At 32.3% G+C, this 12,636-nt stretch overlaps 1 protein-coding gene across 1 annotated transcript; it reads right to left on the minus strand.

The window, feature by feature from the left end:
• Window positions 1-4,730: 4,730 nt before the first annotated feature.
• Window positions 4,731-12,064, minus strand: LOC145579909 (ubiquitin carboxyl-terminal hydrolase 3-like). The gene is made up of 9 exons (XM_081637212.1): window positions 11,906-12,064; window positions 11,371-11,502; window positions 11,204-11,242; window positions 10,350-10,455; window positions 6,528-6,586; window positions 6,363-6,437; window positions 5,879-5,927; window positions 5,634-5,710; window positions 4,731-5,133 (listed from the first exon to the last, which is right to left on the minus strand). The coding sequence occupies exons 1-8, from the start codon at window positions 11,969-11,971 to the stop codon at window positions 5,667-5,669; spliced, it is 570 nt and encodes a 189-aa protein (XP_081493338.1). The 5' UTR covers window positions 11,972-12,064; the 3' UTR covers window positions 4,731-5,133; window positions 5,634-5,666.
• Window positions 12,065-12,636: the final 572 nt, after the last annotated feature.

A 12,636-nucleotide genomic window follows, 5' to 3' on the forward strand; every position in this document is an offset into this window, starting at 1 on the left:
AAGTTAGTCAAGAGTGTTTCTTTGACTTGTACTCTCACTATGCCATTAAACTTGTTATTAATAATCTCTTACCATCTTCAAAAACAAACAAAATTAAACTTAATTTGTTATACCCTATTTTGAAATGAAATATTAACAATCTTTCAATGTATGCCAAAGTTTAAGAACCAATATGCTTGCAAAATTTGCTATCATTTTATGAATCATTCTCCATTTACTAAATAATATATGCAAAATTAAGCAACTTGAATACGGAATTTTGGACATATCTATGTCGGCACAAAGATGCCACAATCGATGTGTAGCTATCCTCGAATTTAAATTGTTTGCTTTTTTGTTAACTGTGGGTACATAATTTAATTTTGTTTAATTAAAAGTTAACTATTATTAACAATTTATAAAGCAAAGCAAGTTGTGTATGTTCATCTTTAACGTGCAAGTGGAATAAGTATATTGTATTTTTAAAATAAACATTGTACTTCAAATCTAACCAACTATATTTTTTTTTTTGTTTTCTGTCTAGTATTGTACAATAGATTAATAGTACATGGTTGTTTATTTCCTGATTAATTTGGACTTGTACGTGCTTCATGGAAAACGTGATTATAAGTTTATCAAAGTGATTTTCCATTTTGAAAATTAAACATTTTTTGTGGCTTGCTAAGAATTTTCAAGGATTTTATGAAATTTCAAAGCTATATATATGTATTATTTTTGTAAAAAATTCTTTAACAAATTAAATACACAATTTTATTTATAATAAGTACTCCGTAGTAAAATAATACTCGTAAACCTCCCTCACTATGCCGCATCACCCATTCAACTATTCATTTTGCCACAGCTCTTCTTTTCATTTGTGTTTTCATTGCATGTCATTCACTTGTAATAAAATAAAAAAAGTTTTCCATAAGATTCGAACATGCCGCAACCTCTAATTTTAGAACTAAGTGTCTTACCACCAAGTAATGTGATTTTCTATGCAATATTTATTTTTAATAAAAAATATCAATAGCAAATGACAATATGAACAACAAATTTAACTAATTATAAAAAAAATTGAATTATAATTACAATGTATATTACTCCGTAATGATTAGTATTAAGTTATACTTCGGGGCATTGTCTGGACCCAAAACCTAGTTTTCAATCAAATGAAGATAATATACCTAACATCGATTATCTATCTTATCGATTTAACATAATGAAATTATAGTCAATAGTTCAATACTACCTTCGGTCCAAATTACTCGCAACTTTGGGGTATTATTTATGAGATACGGAGTATAAAATATTCCAAAGTTGCGAGTAATTTAGACCGGAGGTAGTATTATACTGTATGAGTAAAATTTTAGTTTCCAGTATACTATGAATGCCATGTGACAACGATAACATAAAATTTGTACTCATTATTTTATTCTTACAAATAACAATTTATTTAAAAATTGGCAGAAGGTAACTGCGTCCCTGACGTTAGATAAGAGAACTAAAAGTAAAAATATTAGAGTAAAACTAACATTAATTACAGCAAACGATGCGTGATTTTGTCATACAATCCTAACTTAATACTATTTTAAGCAATATATTAAAATATTAATTACGCTCCGGAACGCTCATTAGCAAGATCCTTTAAAATATAATATTCATATTAAACCATTAAAAATTACACAATGAGGCCAGAATGCCAGATTAATGATCAACAAGATTCAGAAACCACGTGCGGGTTTACTATTAAACGGGTCAAATATTATCCAAAAACTAAGTCAATGAATGCATGGGCTATTGTCTTCAGACTTTCAAATGCAAAGACTTGACCCATTTATAAACTTTACCTTAATTGTATCTGAAACAAACTTTGACAATTCTAAAGCTAGCTACAATTATGTAACCTAGCTCACGTATTTCGTCACTACTCAAATTGGACAATCATATTAATTAATACTAATCTTACTTATATTTAATTCACTACCCTTTTCAGCTGTTACACCAACTGCCTTCCTTATTCAACTTCAATTTATTTTCGTTTCTTTTACGTGAACGATTCTTCTACTAGAATATTTAAATGTTTATATGTACTAGTACATTATTTTTTATATTTAAATACTAATATTAAAGAGAATTTGTCCGTAATAAGGTTTTGCTTTATATAGAATTTGTTTTGACGGAAAATATTTTTTGAAAATGAGTTTCTTATTACCCGATGGAGAACATATTTTCTTTTTGTAATTTTCTTTCCGCCTTTGTTTACCTTTTTATTCATAAGGAATTAAGGATGGGATATCCATTATTGTACTTTTCTTGTAACCAAATGTCCAAATACAAGTTACAAAGTATTTATTTTACTATTGTGTTTTCCCTTAATATGTACCTTGAAAGTATACTTAGAGCATTTTCAATAGTAAGCTACAACACCTTGTAGCTTACCTTGCCACATCATAATTTCAAGCAACAATAAATTTAGGCTACAAGTTGCACCAACAGTAAGCTACATTGCTTTGTAGCTTGTATAAGCCTTTTTTTTTTCTAACATAATTTATTTTATAATATTAAATTATTATATAATTTATTAAATATTATACTACGTATATTTTTTTCACATATTAGATAGGAAAACAATACAATATTAATTTAATACAAGGTTTTAATCTAATGCATATAAATCATGTTATAAAAAAGACCTAATGTATAATTATTATTTAATAAATACGTTAAATTATTTAACTTCCCTTTATTTAAATATGATTTATTATTTTTTAAAAATATGGTAGTTGAACTAAATATATATAGAAGATAGGAAGTATATATGTGTAATATTAATATTAAAATCAATGTATGATATATATGAATCTTGCTATGAAGACATCATGTTAAAATTAAAAATAAAAAAAAATTAATAATAAAAAAAAAGATAAGAATTGGATAAAATATAAAGTGTTGGGAACATGGAGTATAGATCAATCTGCTGCATATTTACGTAGTATTTCTCACTCAAGTTTTTTTATTTTTATTTTAAGTCAATATTTCCAAAATTAAATTAATTTTCATAGAAAAACAAATTGAAAAAAAATTTCAAGCTATACTGCTTGTTTGAGCAGGGCCTGCTTGAAAGCAGCTTGCTTTCTTTCTTCTCTAATGATAGAGCTACAAATATGTAATTCTTAAATATTGCAAGCAAGTTCCTAAAACTAACCATTGGAGATGCTCTTATATTCGTTGAACCAAACAGATTGTAAATTGGTTGATTTTTCGCTATTCATGCCCTAATTATTCTTCCGTTATGTTTGTATTTCAACCTTTTTAAATATGAATGTATCTTGGAAAAACAATCAAGCATATAACAATGTTCTTTTATGTTGCACTTGAACCATTTGATTTGGCTTTATTACAAAATAGTACGTACGAGTACTATTTACTTCTATTATTAGTATATATTGAATATATTCATAACTGTTCAACCTTCAACTTGTGTATGCATTTCAATTATTGGGTTCAATTCGGATAATTAAGCTTCACCAGGCCAGTTGGATATGACTATGTTGATTATGTCCTAGATAAGTATCTACACTTTGATTTGACATATGTGGATTCCATATAAATTACTCCCTCCATTTTTAAATACTTGCTCCACTTTCCTTTTCCGGCCATTTTTAAATATTTGCTCCATTTCCTTTTTTAAAAAGCTTTTACAATATTTAATTCATGTCATACTTGGTGGACCCAACATAATACTATCTCTCCTCTTATTCTACCACTACTTTTATTTTTTACAATTTTTTATTTTCTAACTACCCCACTACCTCCATATTTTATTACTTTATCCAATTTCTCCTAAAACTCCGCGCATGGAGAAATGGAGCAAATATTTAAAAACGGATGGAGTATTAATGTTGAATTAATTTAGTAAACAATACACGCGAGTGTTTCACTTTTAGAAACATAGTTTTTATCATTTTATAAGATTAAAGGATTATTCCATATACAACCGTATGGTTGTATGGTGAAATTTCTAAAGGCTTGTGAAGTAAATTCTCTCTCAATGTATACGGCACAGACCCACATGAGAATGAGTTTTAGTCCTTACTGTGAAATCAGTAAACAAAACACCCCAAGTCTCTAAACGCCAAAACCTAACAACTCAATTAGAAACGAAAAAGAAAGGTAGAGTAGAAACCCAAGCGTATGGGTGGGCCAAACATGTTGGAGCTAGGCCCACATGGTCTTGTATGTAGTTGGGCAGGGCTTGAGCTGGTCTAAAATTGACATTTTCTGAAGGGCTGAGGGCGTCAAACTTGATCAAATCTCTGATAAGCTTGGGCTAGCCCATGGCCCACCTTTGATTTCAGGTCAATGCTCATTAATCTGCTAGTCAACCAAGTCAACTATAATTGAATTATTCTGAACACTTTCATTTACAAGATCATTAAGTACTAGAGGTGTCAAATCAAGTATTCAAATCGGGTTCGGTGAAGTCAGGTATAAAGTTGAGTCATAACAAATTATTATGTCCATGGCCCATGGGTCGAAATAATTTATGAGGTTAAATTAGATCGAGTTGAGTGGGCTAGTTTTTGACTCCTCTACATACTGTTATAGCAAAAAAAATGTTTAGGTTATGTGTGGGTAATACGAGTATAGATTAAAAAATGTGGAAATTGTGTTATTCTAAAATTTCGTTTCTGTTAAGTGTTACTCAGAAACAAAATGTACATAGCTACGTGCCCACATGTTAAAAGTAGATAAAAATATAAATGCTTCTCTTCAGCCTGCCGAAATTATATTAGCATCAACAATCAACAGTAAAAATCTTCAAATTCCTAAAATACTGGACAAGGTTACACTAAAAGAGCTAGGAGCCTTGAACTCATCTGTAAAAGTGATCGGACAAGATTTCACAGAAAATGCAACACTAATTGAGCAACTCAATCGCTTATGACGGCGACATTGGTTTGGGTAAAGTGCGATACAGAACTAGAATATATCGCATGAGAATTCTCTAGTAAAAACTCAAACTTGTACGAAGTATAAACAAACTCAATTTGGAAGTAGTTACACAGTCTTCCTTGATACAGCAATGACATTGAAGTTCATAGAGCCGGGATTTTTCTCAATCATTCCCTTTATGACCTTTGCTGCATCCTGAAGTAATTACAAAATAAATTCAGTAAAAGCCAATAGTGAAGAGATGGCAACATTGCAAATGCTGAACATCAAGGCCAAAGTTACATGTCAAACAGCGAAAGACAAATCTATTGCAGCTACAAATCAGGTCACTTCTAGAGATGACTACGTAACACCAATATAATCATGCATACTTCACTAACAAATATTTGGAGCATGAAAGTCCAACTTCTCTGGAAAACAGTAAATAGGGCAAGGCAAGGCAAGGACTTGTAGAATAAAGCATGCAAGATGATTCCAGGATGCACCAATGTAGTGGATACCCAAATATATTGTCTGTACTCAAAGGAGAGAGATAGATATTCTTCTCTCCACAACACTTTTCGCTCTCAATAGTGTCACTAAAGAGGGAAATGTCCATAAAATCTACATTTCTAACCCTTCTAGGAGACCTGGGACATCTATTTACAATTGAGAACAAAACAGACTAGTGCTTTACAAATTTAATAAATATTTACCTGAAGTAAAGTGTTTGGCGAGGATGGTCCATGTCATATTGGTCTTTCCCTCCTTCCATCAAGTTCATAAAGTTCACCTGAAATCATTGTTACATTAGCAGAAGAGACAGTAGGAGGGGAATAAATAAGGTCCATATATCATCACAAGTCCTGTGAGTGTACAACAGGCTGATTATGGGCGAGTGTACAACAGGCTGATTAGGGTGTATATGCGCTCGTGCGTGAGAGAGAGAGAGAGAGAGTACCATCAACACATGAGAAGCAGATAAAATGAGTGTCAACATCATCTGAAGCCTGAGGAAAAAAAAACGTGTCAGACTAATAGTACAAATAATAACTACTTGTATTTTATGGCTAGGTCTGTGGTAAACCAGACCCTTTCGTATGGGATATTCTGAGTATGGCATTAGAGGTGATTTTCATGAAGTTGTGCATAATTCGGCATAAACATTCCTTGTGGAAGGCCCAAGTAAATGAATCTACAATGTTTTCAGTTTTTTTTCCCCATTATGTTTATTTGTTATACTCTGTAGGAGATGATGCCTTTAATTAGTGCCTTTGACCTAACGGGCAAATGGAGTCTTTAATTACTTATGCTACATGGAAGAAAGTGAGTCAATATTATTGCAAGGCCACAGCCAGTGAGCAAGTGCATAAGCTCACAACTCACCAAGTAAAAAGAAAATTTAAAATCACAAAGCACATATAAATTACTCAAAAAATATTCACCTCAGTGTCACCAGCACTAGCTGCTACACAATGAGCAACTTCCATTTCAGTATCTTTCTCAAGAAACACAGCACGCTGAAACAGTAAAATTAAAAAAAGTAAAAAATGTTAAGAAATTAGAAAACAAAAATTAGAGCATAATTTAGAGGAAGATCAAGATGTAACCTCTGCTGGATCCATATTTGCTGTGGATTTGTAGAACCTATCCAAGAAGGAATCCTCCTCTGAACAAAGAATTAAAAAGTGCACAAAAATCAGAATCAAGCTTATAACACAATTCGAAGTCATCATATACAACCAGACAATGACCTCTTGACCCACAAACATCTGTCATTATAACAAAATAAATTGGACAAAACCATTAACAGATATTCGACACCAACGAGAAGCCACTAGCTGGTCGATACGAAGCAAGCAGGTCCATTGATTAACACATTGACAAGAATCACAGCAAGAAAAGGAAATCATTCATGAGTGATCTCCCTGGACTGGGAATGCAGAAGGACAATGAAAAAAAGCACATACAAGAGCCAGATGAAATTGTTAACTGGTCATCAACTTATAGTATATAAGGTTATCAGAATTAGGGCTAAGCAAAATGATCTGAAAAGCTGAATTATAATCTGAAAAACGCAAAGTAATTGAACTGATAACTTCAAAATATTCCATCTGAAATCCGGGGTAACAGTTTTAAAAATGGAGTCGATGGACAACCAATCACAACATAATGTATCTAATAACAATGTAATATACCCTGAGCATCAACCAAAGGTTACTCGTGTGGTAGTCCATGCTTTATAGTTCATAATAGGTAACTTCTTCCTGCTTTCTTTTAAAACAATGCCGTCACAATTTTTTTTTCTTTTTCTTTTACTTATTTATTTATTTTTATTTATAGAACCAACAAACTCTAAAAGTAAAACATGATTCTCACTTCATAATCATAACCCATTGCCAACACATTCATGCCCACTACTCTCTTCTCCCTCTACTGTCTTCGTGGCTTTGGGTATCCATTGGTAAGGAGCCAGGACAGACAACAAACCACCCTTTGGCTAACTCTACCATAATTTACAATTTTTTACCTATACATGTGAATACTCAAAAAGGTCTCTTTTAAATTCACTTTTCTAAATCTTCAGGAATAGAGAAACTTTTATACTAGCATAACACCTGAAATTACATGCTAATGCCTAATTAAATGAGATGAAATGAAAAATTTGAAGATCTCAATTAATATGGTGCAAAATAGATGCAGGATTATGCTTAAATTACAAGCTAGATGTGATAGACCACCCTATGACCCGACCCCTACAAGTGTATAGTCGGAGGGTCAAAGGTAACAAGGCAAAGGTCAACGGTCAAGAAGTTAGAAACCAACAAATCAGCAATAAAGAGGAAGTAAGCAACAAAGAACATGAAGACAAAACTCATTAAGAAGCAGTTATAGGAAAAACAAGCAACAAGCTTCAACTAAGTCTAAGAATGGTCTTGATTTTAGTTAATTATCACATGTATGAACTTAGGATTACTTCTATAAGTATGGAAGTTAACTTAGGAGTATGTATCCAGAAATTGAGTGACTTGTATGGAGAATGGTACTGTGGTAGCCTCAAGCTACTTGGTGAGATTAATAGCCTCAAGCTATTGCTATCTTAGTTCACTAATCAATCGACATTCAAACTTCCTTCTAGTAAGCTGAATTCTCTACTTATAATTGCATTCATATATAGTAGTCCATTACACTAGAAAAACAATTTGGACAGGATCTCAGACTTTCAGGCAAATGGCCTTCAGAAACCAGATCTCATCTGAAATCAATTTCAAATTGGATACTCAACCTAAGCACAATCAGAAGCTCAGTCACAGGTGTTACATTGACGCCAGGAAAATACTACCAAAAAAAACTCAGGTAAATTGTCATCCTGACATTGAACCACAAGTTAAGAAGGAATATAAGTTAAAGAGATGCTAAAGTAAAATAATAAGTGTTTATTACCCAAGTTGGGGTTTATGCAGTTAGGGGCATGGCTAAGAAAAGCCTAACCAAAGTTACCTTCCCTTTTTAAATACATCGTCTGAGAAAATCTGAAGTTACATAACTAATAGGGCGTAACTTGAAGGAGTATCAGGATGGTCAACAACAATCTAGCATTTTAAGGCAATGGATTTGGAGTAAACCTTGGATGAGCAGCTATCTAGATTCTAGAAAATCTTGAACAGAGTTATAGATTCAGTCTCGATAAAAAAGCACTACCTCCAAGCAAGAAAGATTGATGGGGTATGATTGGTCCATTTATACATATTCCATAACATGATACAACTTATACAAAAATTGTCACAGTTAAAGTAGCACTCTTAGCAACAACATCCTTTACAAATAGTTTTAAACTCCCACTCAATTCTGAAAATCTTGTGTAAGACAGATTGTTTCTTAGGCAATTCACTTGACAATTACTATATTGGGTCTATGTGCCTATATGCTTATTAACCTTTTGCTCCCTCTATGATTTCCAAAGTTTCTTTTAGATATGCTTCTGAGTGTTCTGACATCTTGCTAAGATTAAGAAGAATTGGCAGCATTGACTTATTATCTTCTGCTGTCTGTGGAGGTCACTAAATAGTGCAAAGTTAGGAAGCCCTCAAACTCTGCCTTATAGAATGAAATACCCTGAGGGACTAAAAGCACTTCCGTAAAGCAAACAGGCTTTCACAAAAGAGTTGAGAACCCTGCAGCAAATCTTACATTTCCAAATTGCAAGGACAACACATCTTATCAAGATTACTTAACATGGGGCACCAACCAGTAAATGGGTCCAATAACGATCTTCAAGATAGCCAAATAAATTAGATCCAATTTTCAAGTAGGTCTTGCTAAAAAAATTCCTATTTGGACCTGGTATACTTAACACTATCGCCCATATAAAACCCAACCATTTTTTGACAGAAAAGAAAAGGTAGAACAAGAAAGATGAACCTAGGGCAGAAAAGTATATGACAATACTTATAAAAAAACACGATTCAGGGTGAAAATGGAATAGAGAAAGCAAGATAGCTTCTGTTTGTGATTATTAGTATAATTTCTCTTTATGCAAGATAGTAGCAGGCCAAAATCCATCAAGTCAATGACTGCATCTCTGATATTCCATTTAGATTATGGTGAAAGTTAGCCTTTACCACACCCCTCTTCCCCTCTTACATTTAGTATTAGTAGATAACCAAACATGTTGTGGCTATATATGGCCTACAGTTGCCATATGAAAAGAGCCAGCAGAAACATAAACAAGCTGATTTTTCTTGAATAAGGTTCAGTCCTTAATTGGACAGGTCAAGACCCAGTTCGATCAAATAGCTGCTGCTGTTAAATAAAAATTGTGATCATAGGACCCAGTTCCAGGACATTATGCTCACAAGTGAGTTTTTCATGTACCAGAAATTATATCCTTATTTGCATATCCGAGTTAAAGATCAACCAAAAACATCTATTATCCCCTTTCAAACTTTCCATATGATAATTCCAAGCAATGCTGCTTGAGTTTCAAAAGTAGCAATCACTAATACATAACCTTTCACATTCAATTGTCAAAGCATGCATGGACACATGCATCACAAAGGCTGCTAGAATGCTAGATTATGGTCTACAGACTCTACGCAAATAAATATCACATTTTTCAGCTAGATTTTTTACCATAACATTAGCACAACGTATATGAAAACTAACAGACATAGTTTTACATCACCTCTTCAGAAAGCATTACTCTAACAATAACTATGTTTTCTCCAAGTGTATGTTCTTATGTAAATAGATACCATAATTTAGCATTGTCTAACAAAGCCAATATAGAGTACACTACATGTACTATTGTGGTAGTAAAGTAATTAAATTCCAAGAAAACAACTAGAAGATTATGTTCTTGTACTAAACAATTTTTATGTGCCAAATTTACTGCAAGAAACAGGACTAAAATTTTAAGAAAAGAGACTCACGAAGCTTGATTTCTGATGTAACATTCCCAAGAGCATGTAGAAGCCCAACAGTCCCACAAGCGTTTCCCACAGTTTGCTTCATGAAATACACTTTTTTGTTGTAGTCCTGATGCACAAATAAATCATATCTCTAAGTGAGGACAGAAAAATACAAGAGCTTCCCAAAGCCACTACTTCTAACTTTAAAAAAATTAACAAACTATCAACAACTAATATTGTCTTATTCTTATTTGTGTTATGAAAATTCAATTATATGCTGCAATAATTCAAAAGGTTGGGAATTGTAACCAAATGTTGTACTGATGTAAAAAAATAGTCTAGCCAGCAATTTCAAGATAATAATCACACCTGTAGATGTAATTGCTTGGAAAATGAAGAGCAAGGATTACCAAAATATATACATACATAGTATCTAATTCTCCGCATTTTACAAGCACAATATGGATTCAAAGTCACACATTGCGGTCACAAAACTAGCAACAACATCCGAAAGTTAAAGCAAAGACTTTCAAGTTTCAACTTATGTTATAGTCCCTAACATTCCATTCCGTGAAGCCCAAAGCAGCATTCCATTGCAATCAGGTAATATACTGAGACATCCAATATACTCTCCCTATATATTCATGTTATCTACTATTCTACTTCCAAGAGTCTCAGATTTTAAACAAATCATTTTTTTTTAAATAGGAGTAGAAAAAGCAAAAACCATATTCTGAACCACTTTAAGTGCAAATTAATAGTAGAAGTAAGTGTACTAACAACTAACAAGAGGAAATTAGATCATAAAACAACATTCATTCACATATCACAATCTTGAAACTTTTCATTCTTCCCAAAAAATTGGTACAACTCACCTTTTCAACACTATCCTCCTTCACTCTCTCCGCCTCGCTCTGCAGCAAGCAAAGGCTTGAGTGATTAGTAGCATGAAACCATTGCTTTCAAATAAAATTCAAGGCATAAATCATGGAAATGAAAACAATGCATAAATTAAAGTTGAAAGTACAAAAATGGCATAAACCTGAGAAGTAAGAGGATATAGAAAAAGCACAGCTAAAACCGGCTGCGGAACCATTGCAAGCATTTCTTCATCCAACCCATAAACATCATTACATTCAGCTTCTTCTTCAGGTAATCCCAGACCCAATAGAAACTGCATTCATAACAACAGCAGCAAAACACCAAACAAAAAAACAAAAAAACCCTCATGAAATCAATTAATTGTTTCTTTTTTTACATAATAATTTATAATCCCATATAAATTTCTCAAATAACAGCCAAAAATTAAGCCAACCAAGAATCAAAAGCATGAAATGAAAGGACAAAATACAAGTAATCACCTCGAAATGAAAGTATGTAAAATTCAAAAAAATAAATAAATAAATAAAAATTAAGCAAACCCAGATGAGAAAACAACAATAATCAACAAAATTCAACGTCAGATGAACAATAATATAATCGAATTTAGAGTTGCATGTGAAATTTCAATTAAAAAAAAATGGGGAAAAAGAGAAGAGCATAATAATCAAATAATAGTGAGATGAAAAAAGAGAAACCTGATTCATGACATCGGGATTAGCCTCAAGAGGAAGCCATCTTTTCTTAGCACGAGTTTCAGCCATTTTTCTGAAACCTGAATCAAACGCAAATGTTTACAAGCAAATTTAGCGATTGTTTTGTTCGATGAAATCTGAATGAAGCTCTTGAGTCTGATGCTGAAACTTCGCTATTTATTCTTTTCTTTTGGGGCTTTTTTTTTTTTTTTTTTTTTTTTTTTTTTTTTTTTTTTCGGCCTATCTTTAGCTATTCCTCCCGTTAAATGTTATACTCGTATGCAACTTTGGAATATTTTATATTTTCACAAACCATGCTTAAAGTTGCACATAATATTTAACGGAGATAGTATTTTCTACTCCCTTTTTTTTTTTTTTTATTGGTAATATTTCTACAATGTACGTCATTCACAAGATGGTGAATCTTGTTGAATTCGTGTTACCATACATACTAAACGGTTGAAGTAATGCATTAACAAACGTAAAAAGATAAATATACTACGTATTAAAAAAAAAAAATGCTTTGTACTCACATCGATCTAGAGTCACAACTTGAGTCCATAATTACAAATATATATTCATAAAAGATACGGAGTACAAAATATGCAAGTATGTTAAGATTTGATTCGTAGGTAGGTCTTTCAATTTGTGTACGAGTTTATTTCCGAGTCTATTATCAATTTCAACCATACTTGAGTCAATTTTGCTTAAAGTTAATTCCGAGTAACTCATTT

Source organism: Chenopodium album, chromosome 2, assembly GCF_948465745.1.
Source record: "Chenopodium album chromosome 2, dcCheAlbu1.1, whole genome shotgun sequence".
NCBI classification, from domain to species: domain Eukaryota; kingdom Viridiplantae; phylum Streptophyta; class Magnoliopsida; order Caryophyllales; family Amaranthaceae; genus Chenopodium; species Chenopodium album.